This window comes from Pantherophis guttatus, chromosome 2, assembly GCF_059756535.1.
Source record: "Pantherophis guttatus breed Tessera chromosome 2, ASM5975653v1, whole genome shotgun sequence".
Taxonomy (NCBI): Eukaryota; Metazoa; Chordata; class Lepidosauria; order Squamata; family Colubridae; genus Pantherophis; species Pantherophis guttatus.
This window is the reverse complement of record NC_142064.1, coordinates 158,636,044-158,659,195: the sequence shown is the minus strand read 5'-3', so window position 1 is coordinate 158,659,195 and position 23,152 is coordinate 158,636,044. Positions and strand designations below refer to the sequence as shown.

Here is a 23,152-nt window from a genome sequence, read left to right as displayed (position 1 = left end):
GATCGAAAGTCCGCCAAGATGGCTACCGGGCGAGGTGAGAGCGACTCGGCCTCGTTGCCCCACTCCCCGCCTTTCTCTACCCAAAAATAAGGCGTCACAAGTAGGTTCTAGCCGTACCATACATTCTCTATGGTCTCTCCTCACGCGTTTGGGTCGTCCGTGTCCGTCCCCCCAACCCCACCCCGCCTTTGCTTAGGGAGCCAATGCTGGGCCTATTTAAGGGAAGTGATGTCTCGGGAGGAAAGCACCGAAAAGCAGTGGAAAGAAAGGCAGGCAAGCCACTGCTTTCTCGTGAAAGGAAGTGACGTTTGATCAGTAACACGGAAGTGCGGGGGTGCGCGCGCGGGGTAGATCTGGGCGGTGGCGGGTGGCGTTCGTCACCGGCGGCGGCAGCAGCAGCAGCAGCAGAGCACTAGGAGCGCGCAGAGAACGCACGTGCTGGGTAGGTTGCATTTGCTTGGGTGGAGGGTTGGGCCGAGCCGGTGCCTGTGTGCGACGGGGGTTTTTTTTTCGCCCCCGGTCCTGTTCCATTGGCCTTCCTAATTGGCGCCTCCGCACTTGCCTCTGCCTGCTCGATTTCCCCTGCAGGAGAGTCGCATGTTAACCTAACCAGGCTTGCGCTGTAGACGATCCGTGCCTTCAAACGCCGCGGTCTGGTGGCTCTCGGTAACCTTCCGAAACATCCCTCGCTTTCAGTTTGTAGAGCGCCGTGAATATAGCTGAGCTTCCGCTCCGCCCGGTTTGGACTTTGGATCTGTAACTTTCTTGGAGCATTTTTTTTTCTCAATTCATTCTCACTGCTGGGGTCACTCGTAGCTTCTCTCCTAGCATTTCATGCGTTAATTAAATGCTCGGTGTAGGTCACTATCAATACATTTTTATCTCCTCTTAAATATTATTTTCTCTGAATTCCGTTGGATAATCTCTGTGGCTTTATTTGTTCAAAATGCTCACCCATGATTAATTTAATTGTGGTTTATTCAAGCAGTTCATTTTTCTGGGTTTACACAAAACTGTCACATAAGTAGGTGAATTAGAATTTCACAGCCTGTCGATCTTAAATATAGTCATTTAATTTTTTATTTATTTTATTTGATTTATATGCCGCCCTTCTCCGGAGACTCAGGGCAGCTTACAATGCGTTAAGCAATAGCCTTCATACTTTTGTATATTTATACAAAGTCAGCTTATTGCCCCCACAAACTGGATCCTCAATTTACCTACCTTAGAAAGGATGGAAGGCTGAGTCAACCATGAGCCTGGTGAGATTCGAACTTACAGTAATTGCAGACAGCTGGTGTTAATCACAATGCTATCAGTCTGCTGAGCCACTAGGCCCTTCTTTGTAGTTCAGGTTATCATGAACACTTTCTTTTATCTTACTGGTAATCATAGGATGCATAGCTCGTTATAAATGTAGTTAGAGTTTCATTACTTGGATCTATTACTAGTAGTCCTTGTTTAGCAACTACAATTGGAACAACTTAGTTGTTAAGTGAAACAATGGCTAAATGAAATTGTGACTGATTTTTATCTTGTTTCAGTTTTCCTTTGCTTTAACAGACCTCTGAAGGTCCTAAATAAAAAAAACTTTGTAACCAATCCATGCATCATCATTACTAAATAAGGGCTACCTTATTACGCCACTGAACCATGGATGTGTATGCATTTATATAATTTATATGTTGCTACCTGCTACAATTATAAACATCTCAAGGTGATAAAAAACATTTAGCTATAAAGGATTCGAAATATATTGCTAGTTGTAACTTTCTGGATTCATCTTTCACATTTTCTTTATTTTTGAACAGCTTCTTTAAAGCCTACAGTAACTATTTTGTATTTTGTTATGAAGAGGTTGATGGTTTTTAATGAAGTTTTCATAGTGCCTCTTGAAAGATAATTGTGTGAAAATAAGATAGGCTACATGAATTAAACTTAGTTTGAACTAGCACATATCTAAATATCAAATTAAGGGAATTTTGCCATGCACAAGATATATCATCATAGCCCATATATTTTCATGTTTCTAGGGTTAAAATAAATACATTTCAGAGTGATTGCCAGTCAGGCAAATAAATACCCCCTTTTGAAAAAAAGTGTATATGATGATTCATATTATTACAGAAACACTGAAATGCAGTTACTATTTTTACCTATTCTATTTGTCATACAAAATAAACATTGGTTACCAGAAGGAGGAAACATTAGAACTGGGTAATTATTAAATGGTTTTATTATGAAGGATAGTAATAATTTCCCAGCTCTTTAGAGAGAGAGAGAAAAAGGCTTGTGGAAGCTTAATGACCAATAAATTGTAACTATTAGTTTTATCTGGGCCCAGAGCGGTAATAGTAACTATATGAATCTGTTGAGCTTTTTATCTAGCATCTTGAATAGATTTAGGTAATTCTTTTGGCAAACTTGGAAGCCTACAGGCATCAATTATTACCATATTGGCATACTGTACTTTATCTAGATTAAGGCAGAAGCTTTTCAGAAAACTGGCTGTAATATTAGAATTCACTGATTATACACTGCTCAAAAAAATAAAAGGAACACAAGCAGAAGACATCCAAGATCTGAATGAATGAAATAGCCTTATTAAATACTTTGTTTGTTACATACAGTAGTTTTGTGTTCCCTTTAGTTGTTTGAGCAGTGTATAAACTACTGTATGTAAAGAACAAAATATTTAATAAGGCTATTTCATTCATTCAGATCTCGGATGTCTTCTGCTTGTGTTCCCTTTATTTTTTTGAGCAGTATACAATATTAAGATTGGAATATTATGCAGAACACGTGAACTAATAGTATGCTGTCCTGTTATTGTTCATGAAGTTTATCAACAATGTTTATTTAAAATTCACTAAAGAGAATAATAATAATAATAATAAATAGCTATTCTTGGTTTTAGCATTATGATAACTAAATTAAAATTAATTATAGTAATATATTTCAGGGTTTTTGTTGTTTTTGCCATGAGAAGAATGTCGTCTTTTGGCATCAGATTTAATGATGCAAATAAAAATCAAATCACTTTAAGGAACATGTGATCTGTTCTGGTTTCTGTGTAGAATTAAGATGGCAAGTGGGTACTTTTACACATTGCCTTACAATGATGGTGATAATTTGTTGTAAGATCTACTAGTAGCACAGATGATGAATGTGGGTGAGATTCTGTCTTGACAAGCTGTTTGTACACTTGCACATATGAATCCTTCGACAACATTTTAGGTCTGAATACAAAATAAAACCCTTCCCTGTATAGGCCTGAATACAAAGCATCTGAAGGAGTGTTTTGTCTCATCCTCATTGATTGGCAGTAATGAGGATAGAAATGTACGTGCCATTCTTCTAGGCACACAGCAATCATATCCCCATCCCTTCTCAGTTAATTTGGGTACTCTTTGGGCAAGGCTGTTCATCTTGTGCTTTATTTAGAGAGACACACGCCCAGTCTTGATGTTGGTGAAACACTGCAGAGATATGTGATGGGGCAAAAACCTGGTTCTTGACTTAACCATTCTTCTTTGAAAAAGAATGAAAATGTTGAAAAACTTCCTGATTAGAAAAAATGCTGATGAAGAGATGGGGTTACTATTTTGTCATGTTGTGGAAATACATTAGTGGCTGCTGAGTGTGATGTGAAGTGCAGCTTAGCATAGTTTAGGTAGGAGATTGCAGATAATTGTGATTTAGTTACTTTGAGAGAAAGGGATGGCATTAGTTCAATATGGTAGATGGTATCCACATTAAGTACCACTATGCTAATTGGTCTACCGAATTGCCTGATTGTGATTTTCTTCATCTGCTAGTGTTATGCCACCCTTCCGTAAAGATTATTTCCTTCCAGCATTCAATACTGCAAGCACACAACTCTTACTACTACTGTTATTAATTTTATTTATATTGTATTTTTGTTGTTTGTATTATTTGATTTTATATTTATTTGCACATCTCATCTAAGCAACTCTGAGTGGCTCATAATTTTTAGCCCAGTATTTTCTGTCTGAGAACTTCCTGATACTTGCAATTAGCAGTATAGTATTTCTAATAAAAGAGAACATTCCTTGAAATGACTTGTTTTTACTCTTGTCAATATTTACTGCAATGTTTCCATTGGATTATGGAACCAGTTTGATGTTACCAGTTTGGATAATGAAACATCTGCAAGAAAACAACCAAGCTGAGCACCAAAACCCCCCTCATATTTCCAATTCATTAACTGGAATCCAAGTGAATTAATGGTTGACTGTTGAGAACCATTTGTGTAAGAAGCTTCTAGTTTCTCTGCTGCAGATTTTTCTAGTAGCAAAGCCCTCAGTCTTACTTACATCACTGAATGTTTCTCTCTCAGGGTTATAATCGGATTAAGTCTATTTCTGTTTTCTGAGAAAAAGTTTTTGAGAGTTTGCTTCCATTTAGCTTCTCCTTTTGTTTTAGAGATCTCCAAAGAGTTGAAGCATGTTGCAAGAACTGAAATTAGTAGAAAATCTGTTTAAACAAGATTGATTAAGGCAGGGGTGGGCAACTGTGGCCCTTTTACAACCTGTGGATTTAAACTCCCAGAATTCCTGAGCCAGCTTGGCTGTCTCAGGAATTCTGGGACTTGAACTCCAGAGGTTGTAAAAGGGCCACAGTTGCCCACCTCTGGATTAGGGCAAGCTACAAATACGTTGCTCAGGTTTTCTCCATTGCCACAGTCATCAAGGAATGGATCCTGGGCATTAGTTGAGGACAAGAGTTAAAAGGACTTTACACTCTAAAAATATTTCCAATTAACAAGAATCATTTATTGCTGCCCAGAATATAAAGTGATGCTTATTTAAAATGAAGACACCTATTTTTAGGGATTCATGGTCCACAGGCCAACTTTCTTGTGTTTTGCATTTCCTAATCTACATTTGGAGCCACTTTAAATCTTTAAATTCAACTTCAGCTGTGAGATTCCATCCTCTTCTTTGGGAGTTATATCTTTAACAGCTGCATTAATGTTGAAACAGCTCTTCATTTTAAGGGTACACATTTCCAATTGGTTCTTCCACAGCTTTATTTAGGACAATATATGATCATATTACTAAAAAACCTGTTAGTCTATATTGGTACTTGAAGCACATTCTTATGTGGTATACCTAGAAGTTGTCACAGTCATCCTTTTCTGACTCTTCTTCCTCTTCCTGTCTCTTCTCATATTCTAAGAGACACTTGCTGATCAAGCCGGAAAGGAAACATAGTATTAGACACTGGGTTGTGTTTCCAGGGATCAGAAGCTCCTGTATAGGCATTTAGCATTTATACTGCGTTAATAAAGATTGCAAATTCAAGATAATTGTGAACACTTTTCTCTTTAAAATATTTTGGTTTTTAACAAACATTAGTTTGGGAAGGTTCTTTGTGCAACGTAACATCTCTTCTGCATTTGGCTTATTTAAGATTATACCCTCTTAAATAAGTCAATTGAGATAAATATCTCAGTTGAGTTATTTAAGATAATATCTTGCTACATCTGTTGTCTTAATGCCAGCCAGATTTATTTTTTTCTTTCCCTCAATTTTAAATTACCATATTTTTCGGTGTATAAGACGTACTCCCCCCCCCCCCAAAAAAAAGTGGGTGGAAATGTCTGTGCGTTTTATACAGCAAATGTTGCTGAAGCCCTATCCACCCGCTGGCCCCCACCCACTGGCCTCTGCCTCCCAGCAATTTACTTCCTTGCAGCAAACAGCAAACAGCCTGGTTAGCTTCAGCAGAGCCTGATTTAGCACAAGTAGCTGATTGGTGGTTGGCTTGGCCTCCCCAAATACCACCTATCAGCTGTTCCAGGCTGCAGGGATCGCCACCGCCTGTTGCCGCCCATCGCTGCTGCTGCCTATCGTCACCTCCACGTGCCCCAATTTTCTGCCTCCATGTGTCCCCTTTATGGCCCGTTCCAGGCAGGGATCTCTGCTGCCTGGAACAAGCCAAAAACAGGATGCGCGGAGGCAGAAAATGGGGCGTATGGAGGCAGAAAACGGGACATATGGAGGCCGTAAATTGCTGGGAGGCAGAGGCAGATTTTTCCCTCCTTGTTTTCCTCCCCAAAAGCTAAGTGCGTCTTAGACTTCGGAGCGTCTTATAGTCCAAAAAAATACAATAGTTTTTTTAAACCTTGTTACTAGACAGTAATTTTTTGGAAATTCAGAGACTTGCAAATTATATTGTATAATTTGTTGGCTTAATAAAAGTATAGCAATATATATCTATAAACATGTTCTTTTTTGTCAATTTCATTGTAGTTCAAGTTCTCAAATGCAGAAATCAGATGTATGAAGAATACTGTCATATATTGTGATTTATACTTCCCACAGATGCATATCTGCAAACTGGATATGCTCCATATGGGTTCTACTGCATGCATGTATCATGATACTTTAGTCTTTTCCATGCTGCAGTACAATGATTGGCTGAATAAGCTAACAATATTTTGGAATATCCAAACTACTGGGTTTTCCAATCAGACTTTTTTCTATGTAAACACCCTGGTTTATTTGATTTTAGGGCTTCTTGAAAGCCTTGAACAATTGGATAAACTTCGGTTTAAGTTATTTTTTCTTGCCGTAATATCTAGTTTGTAGTACTTTAAAGATATTGAGAATTCAATTTTGCAAGAGTTGGCAGCTTTATTCTCCATTTACTTTTACTAATTTTAAGGAGACGAAAAGTGAAAATAGTTGTGGAGTCCTTTCCAAGCTGTTTCTTAGTACCTCTCTCCTTGTGAGTGTTCTGGGCAGGGCACCTGAGAATGTAATTTAAATGAATCTGCAGGTATTTAGCTACACCTGGAAATTACAGATAAAAGGCTTTTGTTCCTTCTAGGCATTTTTATTCCACTGAACATAGTAAACTGTTGAGGAGGAGGAGGAGGAGGTTCAGATGTTCTGGCAAACTATTTCTAGCACAGCCTTTCTCTGTTAATGTGGGCATGGTATCTATGATCTGATGATCTAAGAGGCAGTACTTGACCACAGGAGTCACAGTGCCTTTATTGATTGTGTACAGATCCCTGGGCCTCTGCTTATTCTTGACACTATAAAGGCAATATTGGTTTCTGCAAACATCCATATGTTTTTAGAAGAAAAGCAGCTGTAAATCCTTCTAGGATAGCTCTTTCTCCTGGTTGTGGAGTCAGGTTCTCCCTGGGAAGTTTGGCCATCAAAATAGATTGTCACATTTCAGCAGTCATTAGAGTATTAACTTTTGGGCCTAAGGAATGTCAGAAGAAACTTTCTGATTTTCTGATAGTGCTGCTAGGAAGCCATTGCATATTTATAATTAGTTCCTCTTACAGTTCACCTACTGTGTTGACCCTTACTGCATGCCATTCATGTGTCTTAACAGTTCTTTCTTCTGTTGTTAGGGACATAGTTAACTCCTAGGGTGTCTCAAAAGTTGCGAGATTTTCATCATGAAGTAATTTTTTAAGCATAATTTGCATCTAGATCCAAGGATGGGGCTCAGAGATAGGTGATTACTGTATATATATTTCATACATAAGTATATGAAATTTTCACAAAGCTGTGGGTCTGCAAAAATCTATGGATTTCCTTGATAGCTTTTAGAAGAGTTGATGGAGAAAGAGCATTGATGAATTTTGCAGTACAAGCTTGAGAATCAAAGTACAGTATATGTGGAGTAAGAACTATATTATCTTTTGGCCAGTTTAAGGCTTCCTTTCCCCTTCACTGAGTTGAAAATGGAACAGGAACAGAAGCTTTTCAGCCCTAGCTTAGACAGGAAAGCAACTGAGTTGTACCACTAGTAGCAAATCTTCAGTAATGTTAAAGGCATGTGGACCCACCCTTGGGATAGGAGCCAACTTCCTGACTTAAAGGGAGGGTGTGCTGCTTGCAGTGATGCAAGACTCAGCTACATCATTTTATACTGTTAGTCTTGACAGCCGGCTGCTCTGCCTTATGAATGCTACTGCTGTCTGGAGCTTTTCTTCAGGGCTCCCTGAATACAGGTGAAGACTTGATAAGGACTGAGTGCCTGAGGATTTTGAGTAGCCTTTCGGATATCAGAGGTGCTTCCTTGATACTCCGTCAAACCCTCTGTTGGCAAAACCATAGTTTCTGTAGTTCTTCATGTAGTCTTTCTTCTTGCTGTTTCAAAGACAGTTTGCTGCACAATAGTCAGAAGATGCTGCACATAGTGCCCTCTTTACAGGTAACGGTGCTCTAAGATAGATGGGGTTTCCTTAGCTTGGATACAAAAAGCATTCAAGAGTAGAATATACTGTGTCTGGTTTTTCCTTAGAATGGACACATACTTTGGCTGAGATGATTAATCTAAAGAAATGCATCTCTGGTGTGGTTTTAAATCTACCAACTTCCTTTCCCACGGGAAAGAAGCTATTCCTTTCCATTGTCTGAGAAACCTCCTTCCTTTGTCTATTTTCCTCATTCTCTATCCTGTAAATAAAAGGTGAGAAGGCCTAACATATCCCAACATTTTTGTTTAATACTAAATTGTAATAGAAAACTATTTTAAATTTTTTTTCTTCCCAGTAGTATATTATGCATGCCTGATGCTCATAAGGGGTGACCAGGATATGGTTTGCACAATGTCATAACTCATCATATCAGAGAACACTAACAAGAATAAATGGTTGAAATAACCTTGAAAGATGCTTGTGTTTGTGAAAAACTGGGATCTAGGGACCCCCTTGAAAAAGTCAGGAGTAAAAGGTGCGGAGACGGTTGCCAAATTGTAGATAAAGATATGTGATGAGAGTGTGGGTGTTGCTGTTAGACTCAAGTCTCCATTTTGGCTAGATGAGATAATTGAATTCTGTGTCACCAGCCTGTCTGTCCCACTTTCAGGAAGATCAAGTGCTCTTCGGTAGAAACTACAGATCTGTTTTGTGTGGCTAATTGCACTTTCCCATTTATAGATGATGCAGTGCTTCGTACTTGAATACATACTGCATATTTCTTCTTCTTCTAAAAATTGTTCTGTGCTGTGTTCAGGAGTGGCATTTGCTATTTCTGTTCTAAAGAAGTATTTAAAATATATTTAAAAAACAAACAGTCCAATTTCCTCATTGATTCTTAAAGTGCAGTGCATTTCTACCTCAAACTCTACCTGATTAACAAGGGCAGAAAAGTCTTTTTTTAAGGCTTACACATACTGCACGTAAATTGTTTCATTTGCCACATTTGAAAGCTATTGAACTGTATATCCAAGTATAATACCGTGTTTCTCCAAAAATAAGACCCTGTCTTATATTTTTTTGAACCCTGAAATAAGCACTTGGCCTTATTGCCATGCGCTCAAAAGCCCGATTGGGCTTATTATCAGGGGATGTCTTATTTTGGAGAAAACAGGGTATGTGTGATTACTGCCTCTTCCTATGAGCTTCCTGTGTTAAGCCAATTAGGGTGAAACATTGATTTGTGGCTAGTCTGGCTTTCTGATGGTTCCAGGACTGGGATAAGTGCCAGACAGAGCTTTACATACAGAAGCACTTCTATGGACTGTAGCTCTAATATAGCATACATTTTGTAGTGGAAGTCCTAGATTCAGTCCTCAGCATCTCCAGTTTTATCACCTGAAACCTTGGAGTGCTGCTCCTTGTCAGTTTGCAACTGCATTTCTGAGGATGTGTCCTTTGGCCTTGTTCCCATAGTTCTCAGACTTCTCAATCTGACCATTTTTGGCTGAGAATTGTAATATGTTGAAATCTAAATGCATTGGTACACTGAGTTTGTAGTTTACTGTACCCTGTTCCTATGAATACAGGAATGGAGCCCTTCTGTTTTGGCACACACAAAAAACTGTTTTACTGCTTTTTAAAAATGTAAGTTGGCATACCGCTTTACTTACAGAAATGCTTCAGGTCCCAGATAAGCTCCCTAAGCATTCTTGAAAAATAAAAATGGATACTGTAACTACAATGTTGTGCTATGTTGGAAGTATGCCTACCTGCTTGGAGAAGAATAGGATTCAAATACGTAGAGATGATAAAGAACATTTTGGAGGGGGAGGATGATAATGAAGTACCTGTAGCGTCCTGCGTCCTCAAGTTCCAGACTAGAACAGTACCTTCACTAAATTGCCTAATAATTTGGTATTTAGGGACTTTTTTTTTTTTAATTTGATTTATATGCCGCCCTTCTCCGGAGACTCAGGGTGGCTTACAATGTGCTCAGCAATAGCCTTCATCCTTTTGTATATTTATACAAAGTCAGCTTATTGCCCCCACAACTGGGTCCTCAATTTACCTACCTTAGAAAGGATGGAAGGCTGAGTCAACCTTGAGCCTTGGCGAGATTCGAACCTGCAGTAATTGCAGGCAGCTGGTCTTAATAACCAGCTTAATAACAGGGTGCCTTAGACCACTGTACTACCAAGGCTCCTTAGACTTCCATATATGCTCTGGCAGCCATATTGTGAACAGACAAGTTCCTCATGGCAGCCATTTTGTGGAATCACACATAACTAGCTCAAAATTTTACTTTTGCTCATAAGAGTAGAGAAGTTGCTTTTCCCTAATTTAAAAGAATTGTTTTAGCATCACTTCATTACTTTCTCTTTGTAATATTCTGAGGCAAAGCATCTGGCATTATTTCAATTTATGGGTCCTCATCATGCTCTCTTCACTGTGCCTCATCATGCTCTCTTCACTGCGCAATACAAATAAGTGTGTACTTTAGGAGAAGCAGGTTCACATCTGGTCAATTCAGTGTATCACAAATGCAAATTACTCTTTGACTGCGTCCCAGTATCTGCTAAGTATCTGATGGCACAACTTTCTTTTTCTGATCTTTGCATATTTGTCAGATGGAGTCTGAGAAAGAGATGCAAAAGGAAGTAGTGAAAGCTACTCTTGCGTGCTTTATGTAATTAACAGGAGACTTGAGAATGTGCGAAATAATTAGCTCAGATTATACGCATTATCTATGGTTACTTTTGCAACCTGCCTCATTGTTTTTTTATTAATTGTTTGGAAAGTTCTTGGAAATTTATTTACTGCTCCTTCCCCCAAATGAAAGAGCTATTTAAGTTGGTCTTGGCATTCTGCAGTTGACTGCATTGGGCATGTCCACCTTCCCCAAGAGGCACCTTGTGACTGCAGTTTTGTGGGGTGATTAGCTTATAATGGGTACTACTTGCAAGAAATAAACTAATTTACAGGTAATCCTCAATTTATGACCACAATTGAGCCCAAAATTTATATTGGTAAGGAAAAATTTGTTAAGTGAGTTTTGCCCCATTTTATGACCTTTCTTGCCCCAGTTGTTAAGCGAATCACCGCAGTTAAATTAGCGACATGGGGGCTACTGGGAAACATTGCCATTACTGCTGGTGAATTCCAGCAGTAATGGAAGACACATTCGTTCATTGTTGTTAAGTAAATCTGGCCTTCCCATTGACTTTGCTTGTCAGAAGGTTACAAAAGGGGATCACATGACCCTCTGGACACTGTAACTGTCAGAAATATGAATCAGTTGTCAAACATCTGGATTTTGATCACGTACGTGATTACGGGGATGCTGCAATGGTAAGTGTGAAGTCACTTTTTTCAGTGTCTTTGTAACTTTGAACAGTCACTAAATGAACTGTTGTAAGACGAGGACTACCTGTATTACATTGGAGGCTAGAAGGCAGCAGTAGACATTGCTTAATTGAACTTCCTTTGAAGGGCAGAATCTGTATCCTACATGAAAATCTTATTCCTGGAGGGCAAAGTGCAAATGCTACGCTCTTTCTCTTGAAGGCAGTGCTTCAGGTAGGAATCTGTTTTCTGCTTCCCAATCTGGATCTTGAATATTTAAGGAATCTGAATCTTGACTATTTAAGCCAAACAGCAAGGCCAGTTTTTAAAACTTTTTAAGCCAATATTTGTCCAGGGCAGAAGCAAATAAAACTATTGCAGCCGCCAAGATACTTACTAATGTCCTTGTGTACGTTCCTCAGACATAGGACAGAGTTGCAGAGATGGCTGAGCAAGAGCCTACCCATGAGCAGCTGGCCCAGATTGCAGCTGAAAATGAGGAAGACGAGCACTCTGTCAACTACAAGCCCCCGGCTCAAAAAAGCATCCAGGAAATCCAGGAGCTGGACAAAGATGATGAAAGTCTACGCAAGTATAAGGAAGCCCTACTGGGAAAGGTTTCCATCACTGCCGGTGAGTTCCTGGAAGACACGTTCTTTCATTGAGGAGTGTGCGTAAGCACTAGAAGGGACAGCTTTGGACACCTGACTTAGCCTCAGAAACCAGAATGTTCCATAAAGGCTGTTTTCTTGCCCTCATCATCCAGCCGGGGATATGGAATCCAGCTGGCCTCTGCCAAGTATTGGATATTTTTATGTTCCTGGCTGTCCTTGGGTTCATATACTCTTAACTGCAATACGGTATGTAGTGCATCAAATTATGTGAACCTAGCAAACTATAATTTATATGCTGTGGTGAACTCAGCAAACGAAGGTTGTATAATAAGCCACAATCAAGGAAACTTTGACTTGACATAATGGTTTCAAACGTGGGCTGCATGAAGCCCTTGTTTTATATGATCTTGTAACAATACTTAGAAGAAAGATTTTGCCCTGTGGATTGTGTCCTTTCTGCTGGCTGAGAGAGCCCTGTCCATTTCAGAGAGTGTAGCAAATGGAGGAGATCACTCATGACTCCAGGAAGGTTTCAGAGTGCTTGGCTAAGATCAGCAATCTGCTTTTCTACTGTGAGCTGTCACTCTGCTGCAGTATGAAATGAGTGAGGCATTTTCTGTTGCTCTGCTCTTTCTGCAAGTTGGCACCCTTGTTTTTCCATCATTCTTATCTCCGCCTCTTCCACATGCTTTGCCAGATAACTGGAAAAGTTCTGAAAGGCTGGCATTCACCAGTTGCATTGTGAATCCTAAGACCAATGTTGTCAGGTTAAGAAGAAAACATGACTAATAAGCCTTCAAATATCTGGAGAGTATCAGATTGGAGGAGATTTGCATAAGCATTCGTAATTGCAGGGCTGTGGGCTAGAAAGCCCCTAAAAGAAGACCAGAGTTTCTAGGCATATACTTCTGTTGCAATGAAGGCAGAGAAGATTTGATGTTTTATCTGAGGTATATTTTCTCTTCCATTGCAGACCCTTGTAGTCCAAATGTGGTGGTAACAAAACTGACTTTGGTTTGTGCAAGTGCTCCTGGTCCCTTGGAGTTGAATCTGAGAGGTAAATGGGTTGGATTTAAAAAAAAAAAAAGAATATTGGGGGGGATCTTAAAAGGCAGATACATTTATGATGTACAATTTTCTGGATAACTTTATATCAGATGTATAAAACAAACATTAGTCTGGTTATCAATAAATTGTTAAATCATGAGGATGCCCCAAGTTGCTTAGTCTGTTTGCAGCACAAAAAGCAAATAAGGGTGGCTATTCTTCTGAAAAATCACATTTTATCTATTCTGTAAAGACCAAGCTAAGGCTCTTCTTTTTGGTCCTGCCAGTAAGACCTCCTTTGCAGGGGGGACCCATAGCATTCCCTGCCTCCCCACTTTAATTGGGAAAAGTTGCCTGGTCCCAAGCCATGTAGGGCTTTGAAGGTGAGAACCAGCACCTTGAATTGGACCCGGAAGCAAATCAGCAACCAATGCAGTTCCCACAGGAACAGGAGGGGACTATCAGGATGCTGTCTAACTTTCCAATGCCACCTTTGCGAGGACAAAAAGTGTTGCTACAAATAATTATAATAGAGACAAATGTTTTGCTTTTTTGCATGTCGCTTTCTGTTTAGTTTCCTGTCTGGTTCATATTGGTGCCCATGAACAGCATGTTACTGACTTAAAGGTTCACTTCCATGGTGATTACAACCAGGCTTTAAAGCTAATATCGCACATAGAAGTGACTGCACAGGTGGTTTGTCAGATTTGCATCTTTTGGAAGAAGTCATTCCTAATTTTTCCTTTCAGGTGATTTGGAGAGTTTCAAGAAGCAGTCATTTGTGCTGAAGGAAGGTGTAGAGTACCGGATAAAAATCTCTTTTCAGGTAAGGTCTCCTTTTGAATTATTGTAGTGCCTATCAGAATGGTCAGTCTGTGAATAATTCAGCATATAGTTTTGAGGGAAGGCATTTGGCCAAAAGGTGTGTATTGATTTTATATATTCTTGCTCATTATAGGTAAAGAGGGAGATTGTTTCAGGGCTCAAGTACATTCAACACACATTCAGGAAAGGAGTAAAAAGTAAGTGTCCACTCTACTCTTTATGCTGTACTTGAGGAGAAGTAGCTTTGTGTCTTCCCAGGAATAGTGTCTAGCCTAGGTTGAAAGGAGCTGCAAAGAGTTGAAACTTGGAATTTGCCTAATGGAGAGGAAATTGATTCATTTTTGAATGGCAGCCAAAAACAGGTGGAATAGCAAAAGAACATATAACCCTCAACTACTTTGGGTGGCTTTTGTTTTTTCTTCAATTGATCCTTCAATTAAAGATGCATTGACATCTTCAGTATGATGATCCATTGATACTGCTGTTCTCTGAGATAAATCTGTTTCACCCAATTAGAACAAGATGATGGAACAGTTACTATAAAAAGAAGGAAAACACTTTCATTTTCACTTTCTGCTGATTGACAAAAATAAGGGCACCTTAAATCCATCCGGTAGTCAGTCTGAAAATGGCTACGCTTTCTGAGGCATGTTTCTATATTGGAACCCCCAAAGACACAGTTTGGGACCAGAAATACTTGATTGAAGTTTATTAAGAATCCACAATAGCAGAGCAAAATGTCAATGGGTGTAGACTTACCGATAAGAATTAGATTTCAGAAGAAGGGCGAACAATGGATGGGCCATATCCAAAAATGGATATTAAGACTTCAGAATAAAGTTAGATTTGAAAGAAATCCGGACACTTGAGCACATAGAACATGATGGTTAACCTGTTCGGCACCAAGTGCTGAAACTGGAGTGCACGCGCCGGAGCACCGGAAGCTGGAAGAGAGCAGCTGGCGACAGCGCGCGTGCCCACAGAGAGGGCTCTGCGTGCCACAGGTTTGCCATCACAGACATAGAAAAATAAAGCTCAATTCTGGTGCCGCTCTGGTTTTAGGTAGCACAGATTTGTTTATATGACAGCTGTCAGTGCATTTTGATCTGCTATCTACAGCTCGCACTGCCCAACTTCCAGTGACTCTTTTAATTCTTGCCATTCGTGCCTTACAGCTGTTTTTCTCTTTCCAGTTGACAAGACTGACTATATGGTTGGAAGCTACGGGCCACGGGCTGAGGAATATGAGTTCCTAACCCCCCTGGAGGAAGCCCCTAAGGGCATGCTGGCCCGGGGCACTTACAACATCCGATCTAAATTTACAGATGATGATAAGACGGATCACCTTTCCTGGGAGTGGAACCTGACTATCAAGAAGGAATGGAAAGATTAGCCCTCTCAATGCCAAGTCCCAAGAGTTGTTCAGACAGTGGCTACAGTAGAAACCCCTCCCTGTACCAAAGTGCTGGCATTGGACAACCTTCCCTTCCCATTTTTAGCTCACCAGGAAGACCTTTTTGGCTCAATGCCCTGTAATGTATTTCCTCCCGAGAATCAATAACAATGACCAAACCTGCCTTGTGCCTCCCAAGTGTAGAGGCAGAAGTGCTTCTTATCCCTCTCTGGCCTTGAGTAAGAGGTCTGCTGCTGTCCCATTTCAATACATTTCAGGCAGGTGGTAAAGGGGAAGCAAGCAACATTTCTGTCTGTAGGGGAAAGGATTGGGAGAACCCGCCCCCCTTGCCATCTCTGAGCAAAGGGCGAGGTGCCGAGAAGTCATCATTCCATGCAGGCTGGAAACAGTTGGGGCGGCAGGCACTTGCCAGGCTTAGTCATGTTCATGGCCTACATTTTCTCTTTGGGGGATGTGGGTTGCCTTTCCATTTGTGATACTTTTCCTGTAACCATGATGCCTTAATGTTTGTAACATAACATGCATCCTCCAGGGAGGGACCCAACCTTCTTACCCTTTTTTATATGTTTCCTGGTCCCATTCATGTATTCCCCTCCTTCCAGTTTGCATCTCCTAGGCAGATAAGCCTCCTCCTGAATTCATGTTTCTCAAGAATTTAAGGGCAGCTCACAATAATATCCTTCTGTGCTCCCTGTACCCAGAGAAGCCCTTGCATCTGATTTAGGGAGAGGTGGATCTGATGTTGGTAGGTGCAGACGTTTACTAGTACCATTGCCATTTCTCTGTTCTGTCACTCCAACTGGGTGCAGAGCACTAAAGTCCCAGGGTAGCATCCGATTTTAGGGCATTTTCCTAGCTGAGCTGTGCCTCACCTGATCTGAACAAAGAGCTTGTTATGGACAAATATTCAAGAGCAGAGAATGCCTTATGTGTCTGGTCTGCCTTTGAAATCATGTGCCTGGCCTGTCAGTATTTATTATTGCCTTGATTAGATTATTTTTCTTCATGGTGCCCAAACAGTCCAACTGTCCCCAGCAAAATCCCATTAATCTGGCAATCAGAAGTAGAAAGTCTGCAGAGCTTCTCCTCTGCTTGTCAGGTAGGTGGGTGTGTGCCAGCTTAACCACCTTGCACAGCTGGCTATTATGAGTCCCAAAGTTGTACTAGAACTGGGACCAAATGAATGTGTGCGTGATTCCTTCACTGCTCTCTCTCTGCCCCAATTCCTCTCCCCTAAGCCTTCCTTAGAGAAGATTTTTGTTAAATTGATTTGTCTATATATCTTATATCTGGATTAACAGATTTGAAATCATTGGCTTCCCCTTTTCTGACTGTAAAATAAAATCATGAAACTGATTGTTTTGCTGTGTCTTTTTCCGATTCCTTGCAGTCCTGCTATGAAATGATGGCCTTGCAAATTTATTTTAGAAGATTTAAAGAATAAATGATTACACACAAGAAAATAAAATGAGAAAAGACAGTGGATGGGAAATAAAAAATCAGCAGTTAAACTATATTTACAATTGATTTAAAATTTATTATTTGATTAATTGAATATATAAAACTTAATTTACATCATCTTGAGAAACAATTGCAAATCATTACAAAAATAAACTAATATTTGTATAGATATCACTATTTGTTGTTATATAAAATACACATTTTATTTACAAAAGAAATAATACTAAAAGCAATCGGTAAAAGATAAGTTCTAGTTTTCCTCTCATTGCACCAAACTGGTGATTACATTGGCTTATAAACATTAAAATTGCTTCTGGTTACTAGCTGTACATTGAGATAAAAACTAATCTTAAGTATTTGAGTGTGCCATGTGTGAATAAAATATATAGGGAACCCATTCGTGCTTAATATTTAGTCAAACTTTGACTGTGTGTATACTGTGAATTTGCCATTGGTGCATGTTCCCGAGGTTTGGTTTTCCAACCTGATATTGTCAGTGAAGGGAATGGTGGGTTTCATGGAGAAAGAAAGGCTTTTTAGCTACTTGTAGGAGTGGGAAAGATGCCTCCTGATTTTTGGACTCCCAACTCCATCATGAGCAATATGTGATTCGGTGTTGGGATTGAAAGCTGTAGTTTAGTACAGTAACCATGGAAACACTTGTGGGTTGGCCAATTGTGGGGTTTATAATTAGCATAGAGAGACTGATGTAGCAAACTTCCAAAGCATCACCTTTTGTTCCCAGGAATGCTGTTCCTATAATGTAGAATTTTTCCATTCAGAAGAAATCATCCTTACAGCTACTGCTTAGAAGCAACGTGTTAAGTTCTTGATGAGAGGGGGGGAGGCACAGCAATCTTATTGCGTGCCAACGCCACTTGGCCTCTGAATTTCCTAAGTGACTCCAATTGAAAAGAGTACCTGTAGTCGTGGAGAAGCAAACAACCAAGCTCAGAGAGCACAAAAAACTTTGCAGTTCCTAAATAACTGCTAAATAATAGCACAATTCTCATTTTGCAGTTTGCACTATTCTGTTTTGCAGTTTGCTTATCTTGATTCTTGGCCTTCTTATCTTAAGAGGCATTTGGCCAGTGCCTTTTTGAATGTGTAAAATAGCATCTGATTATCACCTTTAGCATTAATGCCCATTGATGGTGGTATCATCTATGAGTATTTCCATATTAAGAAAATAGCTTAGGAGAGGATAATTCTTTTCATGGGTCACCATTTTGAGTCTTTGACTAGATGCTGAATTGGTCCATAAAATTTTGTAAGAAAGCCTTGTTAATGATTTATTTTCTGGAGGTAGTTATGCAAAGCAGTCTGCAAGCCCACAGTGCAAAGTTTATTCCTATTCTAACATAGCATAGGAAAAACCACATGCATTATTTTACCGGCAAAAAAGGTTTAAGAAGCTCTCAGTGATGCATCCAAGTGACAGGAGTTCTAGAACTTTATTAGAAGTCAAAAGTAGTGGTTATTACCCAGCCTTCTCAGGCAATGTTAAGGTCAAGCAAGAAAATTTTGAAGAAAGGATTTGTAGGAAAAGGTGAACAGTAGAATAATACAGGTAATCCCCCAAGTATGAATGTTCATTTAGTGTATTTTCACAAGAACGTATTTATTCAGAAAGGGTACTTATGTTAGAAATTCAAAATGGCGACCAAAAAGAGGCTTCTGTAGCCATGTGACTTGGATTCAGCCTTGCCTGAATTGTTGTGACTTGCCTGTGCCGTTCAGGGTTACGACATGCAATTTCCTGAGGACTTGTAAATATCTTTTTAACTTCTATAAAGGCTTCTCTGGGACAGGACGAGTCTCTTGTTTTCAAGATAACCAGCAGAGGCTGCTGAAGAGCCATGCTGGAAGTGGTGCCAGAATACATTGCCTTTTGCCAAAGAATAGGTCAACATAGGAACAATTACGTTTGTTCTTAGCAAATATTTAAAAAGGCAGGCTGGAGGAATAATATGTAGAGTTTTATTCTTCATTCGTTTTATTATTTGTTTATATATTCTTTTTCTTTCGCTAACAACAAATGTTTTTGCACATGGGGGGTCCTTGGTGCTCTCTGAGGTTGGTTTTCGCTTGCAGACTTTTCACTACCAAACAAGGTAACATCATCAGCGCCAAAAGAGTGTGGTTTGCTCTTATTTTTATATACCAGTAGTTTGCCCTGTCAGTATGGGTATGAGTGTTCTTGGTGGTTCCTTGATGGGACTGTTGTTTATTGTTAGTTTTGTCTGTCTGAGTTGGTAGCTTCTTGATTGGTGTACTGTTGGACTTGGCTTGGTCTAGGATGCTCATAGATTTCCAGTTGAAGCTATGGTTAAGTCTGATGTGCTCTGCTAGTCCATTAACACCAACTAGCAGTCAGAAGACATGATGAAAACCCCCTCACTTCACAACACATGGACAGACTTACAGACTTTCCCTGGTTTATAAAATGAGAGACAATCCAACTCCCTTTTAACATTGATGGTGTTACCTAGTTTGGTAATGAAATGTCTGCAAGAAAACAACCAAGCTCAGAGAACACTAAGGACCCCTCAGTTCAACCCTCAGCTACAAATATTCTCTATATTTTTTCACATATCACATAGTTTCCTCCCTTTGTTCATTTACAAACATGCTGCTGTCAGTGACATGGAGGTCATTAAATTGAAGCAACACTTTATATATTGTGCAGGAAAAATCCATTTTTTATTTATTATTTTTTTATTATTATTCATATTTCTATGCCTCTGGGCATCTCTGGGCATCTTACACCAAAGACAGTTTACTAAATAGCATATTTATTTTCTAAAGGTGATCCAATCTCTACAAGAAAGACAGCTTCCCAAACAATGGGGAAGGAAGTGGAGGGTGGCAGCTCTTCAGCCAATTGGTGGGACTGGTAGAACTGGCACCAAGAAAGCGGCTTTCCCTATTTCTCCCCTTCTTTTTCTGCCATTGTGGGGTGTCAGGAGAAAAGGGATGGAGAAAAGCTGGGGAAGGATCCTGTGCTACTATCTCTGTGACCCCACTCAAGGAGAAAAGTGACAGAAGTCTGAGCCCCCTGTTTTCTACGGAAGGAAGTGGAACCTGTATAACCTGGATCTTCTCTATCTCTCCCCACTTCTATCACCCGTGAGTTGGCAAGAGTAAAGAGATGGCATTGGGAAGGCTGAAACAGCCTGGAAATCAGTAGCCATACTTGCAGCAAAGAGGCATGGAGCCAGTCTTATCTTAAGTGTGATGTGCTTCAGGCAGACTGGATGGCAAAAGAAATACCACTTTAAAACTAGAACAGAAAAAAAATGATTTCATTATGGGGCAAGGATGAGTTGAACACAGCATTGTCTGTTTAGGTCACAAGAATCCATTTACTGAAGCATCACCAGCCTGAGGTTAGTAGTTGTGAGGAAGAACATTTTGATCTGCATTTGAGCAGCTCTCAGATTCATGCTGAGACCTCATGTAGGTGCTACCTACCCTCTTGCATGTGAAACACATCCTGTGGGCAAATCATCTATTACTACCTTGACATGACGACTGTCGGAGGAAAGATGCAAAAAGTTGAGCAATTGCTAGATGATAGGAAAGAGACCCAGACCTAGCTAGCATTTTGAAGGTCACATTAAAAGCTAAGCCATATAGACCGTGTTTGTGTAATATTCTGAATTGGAAAATTACATTTTACTTTACTATAGTGTGAGCCAAGCAACTGTGATCAATTTATAATTCAGGGGATTGTGTGAAGCCAGAAAACTGATGATAAATTGAGTTAAGGATAGCTCTGTGTGGGATTAGAACAGGCACAGAATGGTTAGAGAGAATGCTCGCATTGCCAAGTTACTCGTGAAGCCATCTAATTCCTCAGTCAGGGGCAAATGTGAGTGGCTGCTGTTTCAGTTTCCTGAATGTTAAGGCCCAGTGTTCAAGCATGCCCTATATACCTATATACCACAAGGTTTTTGTACAATCTGCTACTTTCCTATCTTCCTGCTCTGTATGTCCTCTCTGGAATGGACTTTCACCTCTAAACTTATTGGGTAATCAAGCAACAATGGAGCAAAAGCAAGCTCAATATCGGCTGCCTGAATACTGGTGACTTGTGCTCCTTGCGTGGGACTTTCTCCTCTGAGGCTCTCTTTGGTAAAACTCCACAGGGGAGGTTTATTTAAACAATAGTTCCACACCTCCAGCAGAGTTTGTCATGTAGTTACCGTCTCTTAACAACAGGCAATTTCAGGAAGCTGCACCACCAGAGAGAATATATCAGGGATTTCTCTTTCTCTTTCCTTTTCTCTTTCTCATCTTACACAGCCACCTATTTAATCTTAGATGGATCACAACAAAACCCATAAAGCTACTGTACACTCTTACAAAGGAACATCACTCTTCCCACCATAACTCCATAAACATCCCATCAATTCTATATACATTGATTCATCTCCACCCTAGCCTAGTGCTTAGAGGAAGACTCAGCCTTCCAGAAAACCAAGTAGAAGCCTGCAAGATCTCAGATGGGAAGCTGTTCCAAAGGGTCAGGATAGTTACAAAGAACCCTACCAGATGACAACATGTAAGGGAAGGGACCTGGAATATACATATTCTATCCAGTTCGGTGGGACAGGGAGAGATGATCCTGCAGATAACCTGGGCCTATGCTATTCAGGGCTTTAAAGGTGAAAAACAACATCTTAAACTACACCAGAATGAGAGCGGGAATAATGCAACCAACACAATGGTGGTATAAAATGGGCAAACTGCTGGGTGCCCTGAAGTGCACATGTTGCTACATTCTGGATCAGTTATAGCTCCCAAATGGTCTTCAAAGCTCCATGAATCTGTCTGATCAAGGATGAAACTGTTTAAAAACTTGAGTTGTAGTAACTTTTATACATCTACAATTACTGTTGTATCTTAGCTTTTTATTTTTTCTTTCAAAGTTGAATTTTCCCAAAGTAAACAGTTTTGGAAGCTGTCAATGGAGGAAAGAAGAGTTTTTGGGTAACAGTTTTATCTCTAGATCCATCTTCAGCCTTGGAAGCATAAACTGAATTATCCTAAAGTACCCAAGAAAATGCCAAGCCCCATAACTGGGCAAGATCAAGGAAGCAAGAATTACAGGTAGTCCTCGACTTATGACAGTTGGGACCAGAATTTCCACTGCTAAGAAACCAGTTGTTAAATGAATCACACCCAATTTTGTGATCTCTTTTGCCATGAATGCTAAATGAATCACTACAGTTGTTAAATGAATCATGCAGTTGTTAAGGCAAATTTGGCTTCTCCTATTGATTTTGTCAGAAGCCATCAGGGAAGGTCACAAATGATGATCATGTGACTCTGGGACATATGATCGTAAATACGATCATAAATACAGGCTGGCTGCCAAGTGCCCAAATTTTGATCATGGGACAGTGCAACGGTTGTAAGTGTGAGGAACAGTCATAAGAGTCACTTTTCTAGATGCTGTTATTACTTCAGGCCATCACTAAATGAATGCTTGTAAGTCGAGGACTATCTGTATATAGATTTCAGTAAGGTGATTTTAATGCATGATTAGGGGAAAATACAGCATCTTGGAAACAAGGAATTTCCAGTCCTTGTTTATTAACAATATTCATTATGATATAGACTTATCAGGTTTGAATCACTTTCTTCCCAGGTTTCTTGTCACCTAGACCGACTTGCAGTTTATGAAACAAGCCAATGGACTTACCTCCCATCTCTTGATTGTTTAAGTTGAATATTCCTTCTACTACTCCCCCAGCCATCCCCTCATTTCTCACAGATAGATTCTCGAGAACTATGCCCGTGCAGAATTTTGATGGGATTGACTGGGGTTGAGGATAGATGATGTTCAGAAAGTAGAAAAAAGTCTGTTGAGTTAGAGCAACTTCCTTTGCAGGTGAGCGCTCAAAGACTATGAAAAATTATGACTTTTTTGACTGAAACCCAAAATTAAGATGTGTGTGCGTGTGCCTTTGAGTCAATGTTAACTCCTGGCAACTGCCTGGACAAGGTCCTGCAGTTTTCTTAGTAAAATTTTCAAAAGTGATTTGCCATTGCCTGCTTCCTAGGGCTAAGAAAGAACGACTTGCCAATGGTCACCCAGTGGGCTTTGTATCTAAAGCAGGACTAGAAAACTCATGGTTTTCCAGTTTCTACCACCACATGAAAATGACTCTTTAAAAGATATAAGATTCATCAATAGTCAGGTCAAATCTTTTTCAATTTCATAATGCTACAACTTGGATACAT

The 23,152-nt window shown here is 39.9% G+C and overlaps 1 protein-coding gene across 1 annotated transcript; it reads left to right on the top strand.

Moving 5' to 3' along the window:
* Positions 1 to 323: 323 nt before the first annotated feature.
* ARHGDIA (Rho GDP dissociation inhibitor alpha) lies at positions 324 to 16,795 on the top strand. Its single transcript, XM_034412887.3, has 6 exons — positions 324 to 442; positions 11,962 to 12,172; positions 13,127 to 13,210; positions 13,950 to 14,026; positions 14,159 to 14,222; positions 15,219 to 16,795. The coding sequence occupies exons 2-6, from the start codon at positions 11,983 to 11,985 to the stop codon at positions 15,416 to 15,418; spliced, it is 615 nt and encodes a 204-aa protein (XP_034268778.1). The 5' UTR covers positions 324 to 442; positions 11,962 to 11,982; the 3' UTR covers positions 15,419 to 16,795.
* The last annotated feature ends 6,357 nt before the right edge of the window (positions 16,796 to 23,152 follow it).